Below are 20,553 nucleotides of genomic sequence, written 5' to 3' on the forward strand. Positions count from 1 at the left end.
TTTTTTTTTTTTTTTTTGAATGTACTGATATCTGGGTTTGTACTGAAAACTAGTTAAACCATCTATTCCAGGGTTTCTCAACTTCGATACTACTGACATTTGGAACTGGATACTTTGTTGTGTAGGGGGCTGTCCTGCACATTATAGAATGTGTAGCAGCATCCCTAGCCTCTACACACTAGATACCAGCAGCACCCAGTCCCTACCAATGTGACAACCAAAAATGTCTCTAAACCTAGCCAAATGTTCCCTGGGAGGTAAATATCTATCCCCAGTTAAGAACTACTGATCTATTCCTTCCCAAAATACCTTTCTATTTGGTGAAAATTACTTCAGCACTTCCTGAACCCTTTAGTTTAAGAGCTCTTCTTCACAGGAGATCCCCAGATGGCTTCAGGAGGGAAATCAGTAAACCTCCTGGAAACATATGCAGAAGATCATGGGTATGTTTTTATTTGTGTGTGTGCACTGGAATGTTTTCTGTAGCTTTCATCAGATCCTGAAAGAGTTACCCCAAAAATGTCAATTAAAAAAAGGTTAAGAACTGTGCTTCAACTAAAGTATTCACTGTGTCCTGAAGCTGTCTTTTCAAAGATATAAAGATTGGAAACACTATACACAGAGATTAATTTACTTGTGCTGTTGGTTATCAGGCAAGATTGCTTTCACCACACCTATAAACCATTCATTCAGCAAACAGTTCTTAAGTATATACTACATGCCAGGCACTATGTTATTAATATTTGAAAGCTAAACTTAAATTCCATCTCCCTCACAAAAAAGAATTAACATTGTAAGTATAAATCCATATTTATTACATATAACCAACTGAGAATTTCTGCCTATCAGAAAACACACTTCTTTCCATCTTTTCCTTCCTGTCCTGCATTAAACAAAACAAACATGTACTAAATGACGTACTATGTTTCAGACACTGTTATTAAGCCCAGAGGATATCGACTTGAATAAAAAAGATAAATGAGAAGACCTAAAATTAAGTGCCTAGCGTTGTGCCTACAGCACAGCAACAGCTCAATGAAGTCAGTTCCTTTCCTTCCCTTTCTTTCTGTCCTCAAGAAGTTCACAGTCTCATCTCCAATAAACACGTCTTAAAATTTCTCTTTTATCTCTTACCCATTGCCACTGAGTGGATTCCAATTAATAGCGACCCTATAAGACAGAGCAGAGCTGCCCCATAAGGTTTCCAAGCAGCTGCTGGTTGATTCAATCTGCCAACCTTTTGGTTAACAGCCGAGCTCTTAACCACTGCGCCACCAGGGTTCCCTTTTACCTTTTAGGTGTTCCAAAATAAAATCCTCTTTGTGATTCAAGCTACGTAAGGTAACAAAATAAATCACAGCTAAATATGTATAAAATGTTTGAATAACTGTATTATAATTCCATAACCTACATAAACTTTTTTTTTAAGCAAACAATCCGTAAGTATCCTATTCTTTCTATTATGCAGGTTAGAAGGCCACTAATCTTTTTTGATCATACAACTGTGATATACAACATGAAGAGCTATTACGTTCAATAAGTTGTTTGGGATAATACATATTAATGTAATCAATAAATATAAAAGGAGTGGCTAGAGAAGAATATGTTTGCTTCAAGATCACCAAAAGGATTAAGGCTAGAATGAGTAAAATGAGCAGAATAATGATTAAAACTATGTGATGAATAAATCCTTACAAGTAAATCAAAAAATAATCTCATGTCCATAAATTTACAACCCCAACAAATCAATACCATCATATCTAGCCAAAAGCAAAACTGCTAAGAAATAGAATGTCTAGCACCTAAAAGTGATTTTTAAAAATTAAAATAAATGAATGAATAATTAAGATTTTTATATTTATTTTATGTATTGACAACAATTAACTGAATGATACTATATAAAAATTACACTTCAACAGAGAAGCAATGTTATATTGATGACAGTAAATTACACAGAAAATTTTTAAACATATAGTATCAGACTTTCTGGAGGGGAAAAAAATAACCGAACTCCAAATGATTCAAATCACCTAGGGGGTAAAAGAACATTCCATTATTTACATACTTACCTGCACAGCAAGAGAAGCTGCATTGTCAGAAAGCAAAATTTGCTCCTCTGTGGAAACGCAATAAAAAAGTCCAAGTCAATAGCGTGATCACTAAACAAGCAAAATATACTTAAAGTATTTTTATTTTTAAAAATTATTTCTACTTATAAAAAGAAAAGGTATAGCCTTTAACAAAGTAATTATGAAATTCTATATCAATGCTATTGTGTAATTATAATTTTGGTTATATTATCATAGTATGTAAATAAATAATTAAACAAGGCTATTTCTCTAAAACTAATCATTTACCTCATTTTATCAGCAATATGTAATTAAAATTGCTCATTTAAAGACAAATTCATGTTTCAAGTTTTCAAGAAATATTCCTCTCCTTTTCATTAAAATTAAGTAAAATAGTATCTATTCGAATCCCTTTAGTTAAAAGTAAAAGCATTCACAATCATATAAAACCAGCTTGCAGTTAATATTGCACAGTGTGTCTAGGTCTGTCACAAAAAAGAAAGATGACAAGTTCGCTGCAATAAAAATTCCATGCTTAGAAGACTAGCGCTGCTGTCTATTAGTCTTCATTACTTTGCCGTCCTCTGACAACTGTAGCAGGCTGCTGAGCCCCAAATGGGGTCCCTAATGTGATCTGATGATATATGAAGAGCTGCTAAAGGGAGCCTGAACCATCCTAGCCTATACATTTTAACAGTTCCTTTTTACTGAGAGCCCACTTTACCACAGGACTTCAAAAATCTGCTGTCTCAGCTCTTGGTGCAGTAAATCTGCCAACTGCACCAGCAACCACATCATTTTACACTGCCTACAGCAGCCAATATAATGAGTCAATAATAAACTAAAGACCTTATAGGCCATGAATAGTTGGTTTACACTGGCAAGTTTAGATAAAACCTCCTAGACAAATTATACAAGGGAATCCCTTCTTTATATTTTATGTTCCCTTTGCAGTGTATTACTAAAGGTTTTTTAAATATACATACTTTGATAAAAGGCCATTTTTAATTGTGAACAAGTACCCACCTTTCAGTTGCTGATATAATGTAGCATTTTCAGGCCATGGTTCTGCAGCTGTGGAAACAACGCAGTGATAATTAGGCACATAGGGCAAAAAAACATATCAATAACCAACCAAATTAATAATTATGTTTGCCTAGAGCATTTAAAGTCAATTGCCAAGGTTACCTTACACATAGTTACTAATCACACTACCTCAGATTCTATGGTAACCTCTGCTAGAGAACCTGTTTTAAACACGTTTGGTTTATTGTTTGGTGGTGGTTTGTTTTTTGAGGAGGTGGTGGGAGACAGTTTGTGCAATCAAAATTGAGAATTTAAAAAATTAAATAGCCTATACACTATAATTCCTTTAAGCTCCTTCAAATATAGATCCAAAATGTTACTCACACATATAAGAAGATACCCAATTTCCATCTGCTATAAAAAAGTGAAACTTAACATATTTTACTGTAAACTTTTAACAAAGTAAATTTTCAAATAGACAACACTATACAAAAGAATCAAATACATCTATATAAGGTTGTGCATCTTTCCTTATAAGCTGGTAGTATTTAAAAATAGGCCTCCTGTTGTATTCTAGAACATTCCATTGTCTTGACACCCCACTACCACTTCACAGAAACAATTAAAGCATAGTAACATGATGAAATAAGTACCCACAACCTGAAATAAAGCTAACCAACCAACCCATTGCTGTGAAGTCGATTCCAACTTACAGTGACCCTATGGAGCCCTGGAGGCGCAGTGGTTGAGAGCTACAGCTGCTAACCAAAAGGTCAGCAGTTTGAATCCACCAGCCGCCCCTTGGAAACCCTAAGGGGCCATTCTACTCTGTCCTGTAGGGTCACTATGAGTCAGAATCAGCTCTACAGCAACGGGTTTGGTTTTTTTGTTTTTTATAGGACAGAGTAGAACTGTCCCATGGCGTTTCCAAGGCTGTAATCTTCACAGAAGCTGGCTGGCACATCTTTCTCCTGCAGAGTAGCTTATGGGTTTGAACTGCCGACTTTCAGTTACAAGTCAAACTCTTAACCACTGTACCACCAGGCTCCTTGAAATAAAGCTAGTAAAGCTAATTTTAGGCCTGAAGTCAGGCTTGACCTTGACCCCTTAACCTCTTATCTAGGGAAGACTCCAGGTACAAAGAGAATATTAGCAATCTACCAGTTCTTCGAAAAAGCACTAGATTCAAATTTTGTCTAATCAACTGTACTTAAAAAGCAATGACACCACTGGTAGAATATACAGGATATCATTTGTTGAATTCTTTGTAAAAGGCGTAAGACATCAGAATCATCAATTCTAATACAGTAACTACTTTCGATCTCAGCAAGAAAGTAAATCAAATATATAAGATTTGATAATAATTGATATTTTTCTTATTGTGTTTAAATACTAATCTAGTCACTGTCACATAGCAACAGATTACCATTTTTGAGATATAATTCTGGTTGATTTAAAAAAAATTTATGCACATGAAGTATTTTTTTCTTAAGACTGATCATTTAAGACAGTCCCTCCCATGGAGAAGGAAGGCAGGACTCATTAATTTGCTTTCACTTACACTTCAAAATGAAAAGAAAAACTTAACAGTATTATTATAAATCATAAAAGTTAACTTTTGTTTTGGTTTGGTTTCAGCAACATAAAATTAAATTCATACTTAAGGATAATACCACAAAATCATCAAGTAAATAAATAATGGGCAATACATAGTTTTGTATGTTGTTACCCATAATATTATATAAACATGTAAAGCTATTGAGTTTCAACTTACATACCAAAAAGGTAGTGAAAATGAGTATTTATTATATTTTACTGAAAACTTTTTAACGAAGTAAAATTTCAAAAAGAATCCAATTAACCTATATAACACAGTTTTTAAAATAAAAGTCAGGGAAATAAAAACAAGCTGACATCAGCACACTACTCAAAAATAACATTTTGGGATAAATTGTACGGTCAGCACACCTACACCATGTACAGCTATACTAGAAACAGTACAATGAGGTTCATTCTTTATAAGATCCTAAATCACCAAAGATTCAATTATATGAATTATATTAATCTTATTAGAGCAATAAAACATAGGAATAAAATTTACAAAAATTTCAAAGAATAAATATTGAAACTAAGTTCCTTGCTGGCACAGATGTGTCTTATGCGTCTGTGTATTCCACACTGTACCATGTTTTGCATACAGCTAGTGTTCACTGTGTGTGCAAACAAAGAAAAGGGATATTTTTGATTAAATAAACTTACTATCCCATTCCCTAAATAGTCTCTTTAATCGAAGTTTCACTGAACCTAATATTATCAATTATGTTAAGGTAATGGAGTATTCTAATTAAATATTCAGGTAATTTTAACTTTTGGTTAGTTTTTTTGGTTATATGCTACACATGGATTACAAATTTTCAAAACAATGGAATGACATATTCTTAGCATTAAATATATGAAGAATATAATCATTCTTTGATAAATCAGAAGCTACTTCACTACTCTGTAATATTACAGGGTTCTCACATGAACAGCAACTTACATGTTCCACTTAACTTATCATCATCCCCATGGATTCTCTTGATTCTAATACAACAGACATATGTGAAAGTAATAGAAGTCTTACAACATATTACCTGACTGCAAATAAGAAAGAAGCTGCCTACAAATGTCAAAAGTTCTGTTATTAAGAACCTAAAGCTAGGGGGGAAAAAAAAAAAAACCCAAGCCCATTGCCTTCAAGTTGATCCCAGCTCATAGCGACCCTATAAGACAGAGCAGAACTGCCCCAATAGGGTTTCCAAGGAGTGGCTGGTGGATTCAAACTGCTGACTTTTTGGTTAGTAGTCAAGCTCTTAACCATTGCATCACCAGGGTCCCAAAGCTAGAAAAGGAGGAGGTATTTATTTTACTTGATCCAAGATACAAATTATGTTCCAACTCAAAAATTATTATTGAAAATAAATTCTCAGAAAGTTACCCTACCAAAGTGGGGGAAGTAGTGTTTTAGTGGCAGAATTCCTACCTTCCATGTGGGAGATCTGGGTTCAATTCCTGGCCAACGCATCTTAGGCATAGATACCACCTGCCTGTCAGTGGAGGTTTGTGTGTTGATATGATGCTGAACAGGTTTCAGCAGAGCTTCTGGGCTAAGATGGACTAGGAAGAAAGGCCTGGTGATCTACTTTGAAAAATCAGCCAGTGAAACCCCTATGGATCACAATGGTCTAATCCACAACCATCATGGGCATAGCACAGGAACTGGCAGCATTTCATTCCACCGTGCACAGGGTGATCATGAGTCCAAGTCCACTTGTGGCAGCTAACAACAACCTACCAAAACATCTGGTGTTTTCTTCACAAATAGATCACTTAAAAAGAGAAGGCAACCAGACTGATAGAAACCTACATAATGATGTTATTTTAGTAGCTGAAAATTCTAGAGTATCATGCACGAGCAGGCAAGAAACAGAGTGTGCAAGGAATGACCAGATGCCTATCTTATACACTAGCAGCACTCAGAGTATACAAATATTACTAACTTATATACATTGCCTACGTGAACCAGCTCAAATAATTATATTTTAAGTATAAGGATATCATCTGATAATAGTGTCAAAGGTGAAAATCCTAAATTGGGTGTCATGGCAGTGGATCCACAAATCAACCATGCAGCTATCATTTTGGGAAATGAGCACTATAACTATCTTCATAAGTAAATCCATGAAACATGAACATTATCTTCCACATATAACAAAGCCTATTTCTTGCTTTGGGTAATATTAATTAAAGACTTTTTATTGAGAATACCTATTATGTGAAAGATATTCAAAGTCCAAAAAGACAATTTCTTCCCCACTCCTCTCTTTCCCAAGGTCAAACAAATCAATACCCACCCCTCGTGACTGACTGTATGTAAAAACCAGTTACTGTCTAGTCGATCTGACCCGTATGTCAGAGTAGAACTGTGCTCCATATGGTTTCCAACAGCTGATTTTTCAGAAGTAGATTGCCAAGGCTTTCTTCCAGGAGCCTACAGGTAGACTAGAACTCCAATCTTTCGGTTAGCTGCCAAGAAAGCCAGCTGTTTGTACCACCCAGGAACTCCATGGGTAAAAAAGAGAGGGAGATTAAGAATTTAGAATTATGGTACTAACAATAAACCTTAAAAATCTGTAACATTTAAAAAGAAAAGTATTTTAAAATAGTAATAAACTATTTTCATCTTTTATTAGTTTTACTTCAGTTGACCACTGACTACTTCACAAGTGAATAAAATTTCATGACTCACCTACTCTACCTAGTCTCAATATCTACCACCAAAAGCCCTCCCTGATGTCAAGTGTCTTCTTAAACCTTCCTTAGGGAATGGCCAGTCTTAGAATAAATACTGATAGAGATATTTAGTTTCAGAAACTAAAAGTTTCTGAAAAGGAGGAAATGATAGGAAATGGGGGTGAGGGAGAATCTTTATTCAATGCTGTCAAGGTACAGGTTACTGGTATTATTAGCACACATTATTATTGAGACATATCAATAGTTACATAGGGCTCTCAGAGTAATGACCAGAATCTTCAGCTTGGTCTACAAGGTCCTACTGGCCTTACACATCACCCTCTCTACCTCCCTGGCCTCATCACACCTCCCCACCCAACTCTCTGCGCTCCAGCCACACTGGCCTTCATCCAGTTTGTGAATGTGCCATGCTCCTTTCTGCCCCAGACACTCGCTTATGTTGTCTGTTCTGCTTGGAATAATCTTTCCCTCCTATTGTGGCCTCACATCTCAGTTCAAACATCACTTCCCTAGGCAGAGCCAGCCTCATGAGGGTACAACCTGTGCAGCTGCACAGGGCCCCATGCTTGTTCTAATGCTTTGCTCTTGCAATCTTGACATTTTTAATAATTTTTGAACAAGGGGTCTCACGTTTCCATTTTACACTAGGAACTACAAATTACGTAGCCAATCTTGCCTTCAGGGAAGCCTTTGCAGACCTCCCTGAACAGTTTAAATACTCCAAAACACTCCCTTTACAAACTCTTATACATTGCACATCCATTTGTACCACCTGGAGACCTGGGTTGCATAGTGGTTAAGAGCTTGGCTGCTAACCAAAAGGTCGGCAGTTCAAATCCACCAGCCGCTCCTTGGAAACTCTATGGGGCAGTTCTACTCTGCCCTATAGGGTCGCTATGAATCGGACTTGGTTTTTTGGGGGGTTTTGTACCACTTATCACAGTCAACATTTTCACATCGATTTGAGTTGACTATTTGATTGTTTATCTCCCCCAATAGAACACAAGCACCAAAAATACAGAGTTCATGTTTGATTTTTGCTTACCACTTTATCCCTAGCACCTACTACGTAATAGACAATCAGTAAATGTTGGTTGAATAAATCTTTGTTTCTATTATTACCATTATCATTATTGTTATTACTCTGTACCATTTAGGGTAAAAATCCAGCAGGGAAGCTAAGGAAACTACACAACATGACAAAAAAAAAAGGAAATTTTACCCAGAGAACTTCAATACTACAATCAACAACACAACTCTAAAAACATGGAACAGCTGCCTAATTCTATAAATTAGCTACATATTTCCCACCTATGCACAAACCCAAAAACTGGAAATCTGTTTCAGCATTTTATATGAAAACATATAAAACATATAGCTTTCATCGGATATTACCATTGTTACACTCCTAGGCCTAACAGTCAAGGCCCTCAACCACCTGCCAAGCCATCTCACTATTTCCCTTTCCACATCCTAGGACGCTAATCCAGAGGTCTCCTAGGACGCTAATCCAGAGGTCACCATTTTTTAAAATCTCATGTCTCCATCAATAAAATATTTGCACAAGCAGCCCCAAATAGATTAAGAAATCAAATGCTTGGTATTTCTGAGCTAATATATCATGCACATTATAAAACATACACTAAAAAAGACGTTAAAAAAAGTAAATCAAAATTCAAGTTCCAACATTATCTTCCTGTACTGCAAAGGACTCTCTTATACCACAGGATGCACACACCCCACCCCACACTGGAGAACATTGCTCTAAATAAGTAACTACTTATTTGACATTTTAGCAGGGAACACAGCCATTCACATAAACTTGAGCAAAGAAGTGTCCTCCTTATCCTGGCGAAATCATCTTCTTTGACCAACCAAAAAACTTGAGGAGGAATGAACACACATGAATTAGTGAGGAGGCTGAGGATACCTGCCTGTGCACCTACCTACCTAACAACAGGATCCTTACATCCAGCCAGAGTACTTAAAATTTCCCCAACACACTTCATATGTTCTCACCTTCATGACATTGCTCAAATGGTTCCCTACAGCCCAAAATACTTCACCACCTCGTGTCCAAATCCTATACCTTTTTCAAGACCAAGTTAAATGCCACCTCCTTAAAGAAGGCTTTTTTAACTAAACAAATCTAATTTCTCCTTTATCTATACTGTTTGTAGCAGTTTGTACTTGTCTTATGTCTTATGTTATTTTCTACTCTATTCTAATGTGATGTCAATATCTTATCTCTCTAGGCAGTAAATCTCTAGAATGTGAAAAATTCCTATGGTCTGAGGGCATTTATTAAAGACTTAGCTTCTCAATTGCTCCAAACTGATTACAGCATTTACAATAATATACACCAAATATGGAATTCAAATTAGGCAAGATTTCAAAATTTTGTCTAATCACCATTTAAAGCTAATATCTTTATTACAAAAATTCCAAAGTAAAACTACTCACCTTTCAGAAGTTAATTTTTTCAGGATGAAGAAACTACCATGTATATCATTTTCATACCAAGTAGTAACTTACTTTAAGGTACTCTAGTGACCAGCATTAACTCAGTCTTTAAAATTAGAATTACTTCTTATTCACTAGCAAAAGATCCATTAAATTTTCTATCATTTTTATAAAGAAGAAATATATTCCTAGTGTACAACATAAAGAACATCTAGAAATAAAACAAATAGCAGAGCTCCTCATAACTAAGCTCATATCCAATTAACATTATTAACAGTCTTTTACCCACTTGGTCTTTTACCTACTTTCCAATTTTGGCCAGGCCTACATCCTGATTGTTTTACATTTAGTGTCTCCTTTGGAGTCCTGGTGGCACATTGGTTAAGAACTTAGCTGCTAACCAAAAGGTAGGCAGTTCAAATCCACCAGCTACTCCTTGAAAACCCCATGGAGCAATCCCTTTATGAGAAGCAAAAGAGATGCCTCTTAAAGTTTTGGGGTTTAGCAGGGATGGAGTGTTTTGTATTCAAACGCACATTTCTTCAACTTTTTTAAAAAACTTTCTCCACTCCTATAAGCATTTATGTGAGAGGATAACAAAGCACACACTCTTGGACATTTGAAAGCCGTAAGACAAATAATGCCTAAACAAATACATACATACATACATACATAAGTATTTAAAAAAAGCAGCATCCCCAACCCAAATATATTGCTTCTTATTTATTTTAATTGTCTTTAGGCTGCCTACTATTTTTTAAGCTTTATCATTCAGTGCAATTTTATTTTTTTAATCAATATTCTTTACTACTAATCCATTATAATTTTTAGTCAAATGACCGCTGGCCAATAAATTCACATATGTATATCCCTATGTCTCTTAAAAGCTCTATATTTATCTGCAGTATTCTCTTAAGTTTCAAGTTGGGTGATATGTCATTCTGGTGGCAGATGATCTATCTATTCCATTGAATTCAGGGTATTTCACAGTATGAAAGTGTTATGACCCGATAAACAAGTCATAATTCTAAAATGCATCTCGTGACGATCTAATCTAAGAGGACAAGAAAAGGGCCACGAAAAAAAGTGCCCCTTTTTTTTTAAGTTCTGCATTCTTAATGTACATCACGACTCCTATGGCATACGAATGTAGGTGAAAACATAATTTGTAGAATAATAGGCACTAATATTACATGCTGCTTCAGTTCTGTCATATTTCCAATCTATCAAATTGATTAATGCTATAATAACTCTATACAAACCTATCATTTGTGCATTAATGAAGTCAAACCCAATTTATCCCTAGGCAACTAGATTCCAAAAGTTCATAATTGTCATCTTTTCAGCCTACCAAGACTACTTAGTGTTACATATAAGGAGTAAGAAATAATGTGCGGCCTATCTCCAAATTTGGATGGCTTTCTGCCAAAGGTGTAAATACTACTAACACAACAAAATGCTCAAAGAGCATTTGGCAGCTCTTTAATTGGACAAGTTACTGCAAGACGAACCAGGAAAAGAAGGAAATACATTTACTAGTTTGACATAAATACTATAGTGATGCTCTCAGTGATACCAACCTAGACACTAAGTTCAAAACTCATCAAGTTTTAAGGCAATTATGTATGATATGAAGGCTTCATTTAAAACAGATTTTTAAGATGTTTATATTTAAAATGTGATGATACGGGGCTTCATCAAAACTAGAATTTAAAGGGCTATGTATTATGTTTAACAGCAATTCAACCGACAAACTCCAGTATAATTCAAAGATAACACCATATCCCAGATAATACTGATCATGAAATTATTAAATAGTAATGCCCTTGAGCTACTGTCCCATAAGGGATACTTAATGATATTATACAGGATGTATAAGCAGGAAGTGACTCTTCACACAAAAGGAGTTTAAAATTATTCTCCCACCACCTCAACTCAAAGATCACACTTCATGTCAGCAAGTGGCTCATCTTGGAGAAGGAAAAAGGAAGTGCAGTGTTACGCTGTCATTTCCATAAATCTAAAAAACAGGCACTCAGCATTTCTAGCATAGTGGTAAGGCTACTTAAAGAATATACTTCAAGCAAGAGCAGGTATAAAGGTTAAGGACTATCTTAGATTGAAATAATGGCCTTGAGGCAAGAAGCAGATGTTCTAAGACAGACAGTAGACTGGAGAAGTGTGAGATACAAACACAAAAGGATTCCAAAACTCTAAAAGAAGATTCAAACCAGATCTATTCCCTTGACTACAAGTTATCATCAATCCTTCCAGAGAAATGACTTGTTGACTGACATCATATATCCTTTTATGACTTGTTGTATATAAATATGTATAGTAAATTGTACATAGTTCTCATTTCATAAAGTGAATTTAGTCACCTTTTACAAACCTGTTTTTTCACTTATTCAATAAATACTCACTGAATGCTTATAATGTGCCAGACACCGTTCTAAATGATAAAGATCTAATTATAAAGAAAGCCAAGTAACTGCCCTTAAGGCACTTACACTCTAGTGGTACGTATGGCCTAGTTCCATATTTCTTACCTTTAAAATATCTCAAGTTAAAAAAAAACACAAATAGTAGGATCTACCTGTTTATGACAATAAAGATTATCTGGTATACCCATAACAAGCCTTAATTCTGTTTGGGCTACAGGTTACATAAGAACTAAGAAAAAATTAGAATGCCTAATGAATGCCAACTTACTGAACCCATGGCAAGTAATTCAAATAATATTCCACAAATTCCTCATCAAAACCTCCAGCCACTCATTTGTAGCAAAGTGATAAACAAAAGATTAAAATTACCCAAAGTGAAGTCACATGAATGAATGATGTAGCAGAATTAATACCTATGGCATATCCTGCCATTCAAGAAGCAGAGTATGGAAAGCAAAACAGCCTGAAAATAGAGGAAAATTCCTTCACATCCAAACTTGCGGCCCAAATGAACCTAGAGAATAATGAGAATCTATGCCTTTCTGGTCACACGCTACTAGACTTATGTAGGCAGATACTGATAATTATGAAGAGGGTAATAGCAGTTAAGACTCCTCAAGACTTATAGAGCTTATATCCAGAATATATAAAGAACTCCTACAACTCAGTAATATAAAGACAACCTAATTTTTAAAGATGGACAAAGGATTTGAATAGACATTTCTCCAAAGAAGAGATATGAATGGCAATAAACAAATGAAAAGATGTTCAACATTTAGGGAAATGCAAATCAAAACCACAATGGGATATCACTTCACACTCACTAGAATGGCTATAATCAGCGAGACAGATAATAAGTTTTTATGAGGATATGAAGAAACTGAAATTCTCATACACTGAGAATGTAAAATGGTGCAATCACTTTGGAAAACAGTTTGGCAGTTTCTCAAAATGTTAAACATAGAATTATAAGACCCAGCAATTCCACTTATATAGATATTCACCCAGGAGAAATGAAAACATATGTCCATACAAACACTTGTACATGAATGTTCACAGCAGCATTATTCACAATAGTCAAAAAATAGAAACAACCCAAAAGTCCATCAATTGGTGAATGGTAAACAAAATGTGATATAGCCATACAACGGAATACTACTTGGCAATAAAAAGAGACCAAGTACTGATATATGCTATAACATTGATAAACTTAAAAAACATTATGCCCAGTGAAAGAAGCCAGTCACGAAAGAAAACATAGTGTATGATTCCATCTATATGAAATATCCAGAATAGGCAAATCTACATAGGGCTAGGGGTGGGAATGGGGTGTTACTGTAAAACGGTAAACCAAAACCAAAACCAAACCCACTGCCATTGAGTCAATTTCGACTCCTATCAACTCTAGGGTTTCCAAGGCTGTAAATCTTTATGGAAGCAGACTGCCACCGCATCTTTCTCCCACAGAGTGGCTGGTGAGTTTGAACCACGGACCTTTCAGTTCGCAGCCAAGCGCTTAAACGCTGCACCACCAGGGCTCCTGTAAAAGAGTACGGAACTTCTTTTCGGGATGATGGAAATATTCTAAAATTAGATTAGTGCTGGTTACACAACTCTGTAAATATACTAAAAAATCATTTAATTGTACTCTTAAAATGGGTGAATTTTATGGTATATAAATTAAATCTCAGGCAAATAGAAATTTTTAAAAGACTCGCATTCATTGTGTGCAGTGTGCATTGTTCTAAGTGCTTGACATACATTAGCTATCTCACAACAACTTTATGAGGCAGACACTACTATTATTATTCCTATTTTACAGTAAGAAAACTGAGAAAAAAGTACTTTGCCCAAAGTCACAAAGCTGGTAAGTGACAAGAACCAGGATTTGAACCCAGAGTAAGTGAACACCCAACTAAACAACTAAGCAGAGCCCATAAATAAACACTCTCTGGTATAATTATTAAAATTAAATCAATTATAGTCATCCTACAAGAGTGATTCTCAAGCCTTAGTATGGAACACTGCATATTTCTGCCAAAACTTAAACTCAGAGATTCTGATACTGTAGAGATGAGGACCAGGAATCCGCAGTTGCAAAAAGTAACCCCAGTAAATCTGATGCAGATGGTTTGTGGACACCACAAAAAAAGACTGTCCTAAGGACCCACATTGCACGTGAATTAAGATTAAGTTCTTCTTACCTTTTATATCCATTTGCCTCAGACAATGTAGTACTGGGAATCTGTGCAGGTTAATTTTATTCAAGATTTTTGTCTACCTTATTCTACTCAAGTATTTCTGGACATGGCTTAAAGCTGTGTTTTAAAACATGCCTTACTAACACATTGTAATTTTATAGCATTCAATAATAAGTCTTTAAGATTAATGAACTGAGGCCACACTTGTTTTGGAAACAAAGTGGTTAAATGATAGTTTTTCCATTAGATGTAATCAATAAGGAAAGTAAAATTAAGTTAGTAATTATGAGGACTTGAACATCAACCATCTAAACCTAGAGATCAATTTCAAAATGGTATTCAAGGATCAATTTCATAAAACTGACAAACTTCTCAGAGATTAACAAGGGTCAAAAAAAACTCACAACATAATGAATAACTCAGGCTAGAGTGAATACAAGTCAAGTTAAAAACCTTCCATTCTTAGTAAGTATGCATGTGTCAGGTTCTCAAGTGGTTATGTTTAGACTTTGTCCCATTATAAAAATGATCTGCCATTTTTCATCAATTTCCAATAAAAAGCAGGCCAACTACATATGGTTATTATGAATTAATAGATATGAACCTTGAAGGTAGAACTCAAAATTTGAATTCTCTTTCTAAAAATGATAATATGAAATTCATAAAAGAGGAGGAAACACTGACACCACGTCTAGGTTTTTCTCAGAAATAGAGATGAACATGACGGCAACAGCAGAACTACAGGCGTACCTCGTTTTATTGCGCTTCACTTTGTTGCACTTCTCAGATACTGCGTTTTTTACAAATTGAAGGTTTGTGGCAACCCTGCACACAGCAAGTCTATCAGCGCCATTTTTCCAACAGCATGTGCTCACTTCATGTCTGTGTCACATTTTGGTAATTCCTGCAATATTTCAAACTTTTTCATTATTATTGTATCTGTTACAGTGATCTATGATCTGTGATCTTTCATGTTACTATTCTAATTGTTTTGGGGCTCCACAAACCGCACCCATATAAGACAGAGAACTTAAGTGATAAATGTGTGTGTTCTGACTGCTCCACCAACTGGCCATTCCCCCATCTCTCTCCCTCTCCTCAGACATCCCTGATTCCCTGTGACACAACAATATTGAAATTAGGCCAATTAATAACCCCGCAATGGCCTCTAAGTATTCAAGTGAAAGGAAGAGTTGCAGGTCTCTCACTTTAAATCAAAAGCTAGAAATGATTAAGCTTAGTGAGGAAGGCATGTTGAAAGCCAAGACAGGCCGAAAGCTAGGCCTCTTGCACCAACAGTTAGCCAAGTTGTGAATGCAAAGGAAAAGTTCTTGAAGGAATTAAAAGTGCTACTCCGGTGAATGATAAGAAAGCGAAACAGCCTTACTGCTGACATAGAGAAAGTTTTAGTGGTCTGGATAGAAAACCTAGCCACAAAATTCCCTTAAATCAAAGCCTAATCCAGAGCAAGGCCTTAACTCTCTTTAATTCTATGAAGGCTAAGAGAGGTGAGGAACCTGTAGAAGAAAAGTTTGCAGCTAGCAGGTGTTGGTTCATGAGGTTTAAGGAAACAAGCCATCTCCATAACATACAAGTGCAAGGTGAAGCAGCAAGTGCTGATGTAGAAGCTGAAGCAAGTTACCCAAGAGATCTAGCTAAGACAATTGATGAAGGTGGCGCAGTGGTTAAGAACTCGGCTGCTAACCAAAACATTTGCAGTTCAAATCCACCAGCCGCTCCTTGGAAACCTGATGGGACAGTTCTACCCTGTCCTATAGGGTCACTATGAGTCGGAATAGACTTGATGGCAATGGGTTTCAGGCTACACTAAACAACAGATTTTCAATGTAGATGAAATAGCCTTATGTTGGAAGAAGACGCCATCTAGGACTTTCATAGCTAGAGAGAAGTCAATGCCTGGCTTCAAACCTTCGAAGGACAGGCTGACTCTCTCGTTAGGGGCTAATGCAGCTGTTGACTTTAAGTTGAAGCCAATGCTCATTTAACATTCTGAAAATCCTAGAGCCCTTAAGAATTATGCTAAATCTACTCTGCCTGTGCTCTATAAATGAACAACAAAGCCTGGATGATAGCATATGTTTACAATATGGTTTACTGAATATTTAAAGCCCACTGTTAAGACTACTGCTCAGAAAAAAAGATTCCTTTCAAAATATTACTGCTCATTGACAATGTACATGGTCACCCAAGAGTTTTCACGGAGATGCACAAGGAGGTTAATGTTGTTTTCATGCCTGCTAACACAACATCCATTCTGCAGCACATGGATCAAGGAGTAATTTCAACTTTCCAGTCTTATTATTTAAGAAATACATTTCATAAGGCTATACCTGTCACAGATAGTGATTCCTTTGATGGATCCGAGAAAAGTAAATTGAAAACCTTATGGAAAGGATTCACCATTCTAGATACCATTAAGAACATTCGTGATTCATGGGAGGAAGTCAAAATATTAACATTAACAGGAGTTTGGAAGAAGTTGATTGCAACCCTCATGGATGACTTTGAGAGGTTCCAGACTTAAGCAGAGGAAGAAACTGTAGATGTGGTGGAAACAGTAAGAGAACTAGAAGTAGAGCCTAAAGATGTGACTGAATTGCTGCAATCTCATGGTAAAACTTTAACAGATGAGAAGTTGCTTCTTATTGATGAACAAAGAAAGCGGTTTCTTGAGATGGAATCTACTCCTGGTGAAGATGCTGTGAACAGTGCTGAAATGACAACAAAGGATTCAGAATATTACATAAACTTAGTTGATAAGGCAGTGGCAGGGTTTGAGAGGACTGACTCCAATTTTGAAAGTTCTGTTGTGGGTAAAATGCTATCAAACAGCCAAACAGCATTGCATGCTACAGAGAAATGTTTCATGAAAGGAAGAGTCAACTGATGTGGCAAACTTCACTGTTGTCTTATTTTAAGAAATTGCCACAGTCACCCCAACCTTCAGCAACTACCTCCCTGATCAGTCAGCAGCCATCAACATCAAGGCAATACCCTAAACCAGCAAAAAGATTACAACTCACTGAAGGTTCAGATGATGGTTAGCATTTTTTAGAAATAAAGCATTTATTAATTAAGGTATGTACATCTTTTCTTAGACATAATGCCATTGCACACTTAATAGACTACAGCATAGTATACATAACTTTTATGTGTACTGGGAAACCAACAAATTCATGTGACTTGCTTTATTGTGATATTCACTTTATTATGGTGGTGTGGAACTGAACCCACAGTATCTCTGAGGTATGCCTATATACAAAAACAGCTGGTTAAGATTAAGAGTGCGATTTCTGGCCAAGAAATACAGAGAAAACAAATAGCCCCACACAAGTATTAGATCTCAATAAATGTTAATCTTCAAGGTGCAATAGTTTAATAGTTCTCTAAACTTAATCCTAGAAAATGGAAAATAGATACCCCTATCACTCTAAACCAAATACCATAACTGTTAATAATAGCACCTATTTTTAAAATTTAAGTTCCTACTATATACTCACTGTTTTAAGTATTTACATATACTCCCTATCTCCCATCAAGCTAAGTAAAAAATTATCTGTTCCTCCTCCCTCTCACTTCTCCCAACTAGTTATGAAACAAATGATACCCTATAGAGGATTTGACTTGTCATTACACCCCCTGAAATCTTGGCTGAACTGTAAGATTTCCCAAGAAGAAAAAAAAACAAGAAATAACTTAGCCTTCTCATCACAGAAACCCTTCATGAATATGAAAATAGGAATAGAAAATCCTCAGAGATTCAAAAAAAAAAACATTAGACGCATTTAACTGAACAACAAACATAGGTTATTAAACTTCTAAAATGTACCAGGGACTACAATTAAAAAAAAAAAAAAAGATGAAAATAAAACTGTCATTGCTCTCTGCGATCTATTTTTCCTGAGTGGGTGGAGGGGGGCACAAAAGGGGATTAGAAAGGAGAGAGTGATTGGGATACACATAAACAATCATTTACGATATAATAAGTGAATACATAATCCAATCAAAAAATGAGCAAAGGACTTGAACGACATTTCACCAAAGATGATATTCAAATGGACAACAAACAGAAGAAAAGATGCTCAATGTCTTTAGCCATCAGAGAGATGCAAATCAAAACTACAATGAGATACCTCTTCACTCCTGCTAGGATAGCTATGATTTAAAAAAAAAAAAGAAAAAAACAAATAGAAAATAACAAACGTTGGAGAAGATGTGGGGAAATTGGAGCCCTTATCCATTACTACTGGGAAACCCTGGTGGCATAGTGGTTAAGTGCTATGCCTGCTAACCAAAAGGTCGGCAGCTCGAATCCACGAGGCACTTCCTGGAAACTCTACAGGACAGTTCTACTCTGTCCTATAGGGCCACATGGAGCAACCACATGTAGGTATTCCAACAGACTACCTCAGTTGAGGTCCTAGCCAGCACCAACTGCCGGACATGTGAGTAAAGAAGCTTCCAGATGTTTCCAGCCCTCAACCACTGAATCACTTCCAGTCTTTAAGACTTCCCAGCTAAGGACCCAGACATCATAAAGTAGAGACAAGCCATCTCTGCGGTGCCCTGTCAGAATTACTGACCCACATGATCCATGAACATACTAAAATGGTTGTTTTACTACCCTAAAGTGTGGGGTGTTTTGATACACTGAAACAGTAACTGAACAGTCATAGTTTTGATCATTACTATTAGTCACAGATCTATCATTAATGAAAGACAATTAAATGTTGATTCATCTGAAGCCTCAGAATTTCTTCTGTTCATCTAAATCAGTTACCAAACTGGCTCCTGACCATATTATAAATTCCAATTTACTGCTTCGCATATAAATTTTGACATTTCCGCCTTCCCTCCAGTTAGCTTCATTTTATCAACCCACTACCTTGAAACTTCACCTTCCTGAAATCTCACCTCATCTCCACCTTCCTGACCACATCACCACTAGTCCCCACTTTTAGTCTCAATTTGGTACCCAGTGACTATAATGGCTTATTTACATCATTAAAAATTCTGGCCTGATGGCAGTTGTTACATTATTCAGGGATTGAGAAAAGAGAGAATCCAAGAGAAAAACAATTTAATCTTGCTAGCCCAACTCAAATCATGCCATAATCTTTTTATAAAAGGCAGACCAGTAAAGTCATTTACCCATGCTACAAAGATAATCCAAAACTGTAAATAATAACAACATATTTTGTGTCTTTAAACTGTACTCCATGATTGTTAAAACATCTAAATATTTATTTTTCAATTTTTATTACATTCTCCAAGTAACTACTAAATGATAGTATGAGAAAATCAGTACAAATACATGGCAAGAAGAAGTGAGTTTAGAGAGAAAATCCATCAAGAATAATTCATAACCTCAACTGAGAAACAAACATCAATTATCACCTAACAAATAGTTAACATTGAGTAACTGATTCTAGTTCTCATCCACTGGCCAAGCAGAATCTCAAACTGATGAACAGTAATAGAAAAATTACAATGGTAACAATGTCTACTGAAAAATCAGACAGTAACTTATTTTTACATTATCTCCTATTGACATACAACATTTTTTAAATTTATAAGAAAATTAGAAACATTACTTATAATTCATGAGTCCAAACATTTTCCTGTAGCATTCTAACTAATAATCACAAAACAAAAAAAGGTCAACAAAAGGCCAGATCGTTAAAGAATCAGCTGCCAATATTACTTTACAGAAATAAATACTGGAGTAATGATTGCCTCTTCATGTTTAACAATTGATACGTTTTATTTATATGAAGTACTAGTCAGTGTTCTAGGTTGATCCAAGTAATATGACATGTAGGGGGAAATTCCATTATAATATCTAAGAATACTGATCCACTGGGATAAATATGTACACTGAAAGTCTTTCTTAAAAATCCAAACGCATGGAGGACTCCGGCAAGATGGCGGTCTAAGTAGAAGCACCACGCCGTCCCTCCACAACAAAGATCCGAAAAACTAAGCCAAACAGAGAATCAACAATCCTGAAACCCTAGAACATCAAATGAAGAGATA

At 35.8% G+C, this 20,553-nt stretch overlaps 1 protein-coding gene across 2 annotated transcripts in view; it reads right to left on the reverse strand.

Moving 5' to 3' along the window:
- The window catches only part of MTX2 (metaxin 2), a 72,449-nt gene that overhangs the window by 38,162 nt on the left and 13,734 nt on the right, over positions 1–20,553 (reverse strand). The window contains exons 2-3 of one of the 2 annotated variants that reach the window (XM_004375479.1): positions 3,096–3,143; positions 2,070–2,116 (exon numbers count right to left, since the gene is read on the reverse strand). The exons of the other annotated variant lie outside the window; for it this stretch is intronic. Coding sequence (XP_004375536.1) covers positions 2,070–2,116; positions 3,096–3,143 — 95 coding nt within the window. The remainder of the gene's footprint in view (positions 1–2,069; positions 2,117–3,095; positions 3,144–20,553) is intronic. 2 annotated transcript variants of the gene reach the window in all.

This window comes from Trichechus manatus, unplaced genomic scaffold (genome assembly GCF_000243295.1).
Source record: "Trichechus manatus latirostris isolate Lorelei unplaced genomic scaffold, TriManLat1.0 scaffold00037, whole genome shotgun sequence".
Classification (NCBI taxonomy): Eukaryota; Metazoa; Chordata; class Mammalia; order Sirenia; family Trichechidae; genus Trichechus; species Trichechus manatus.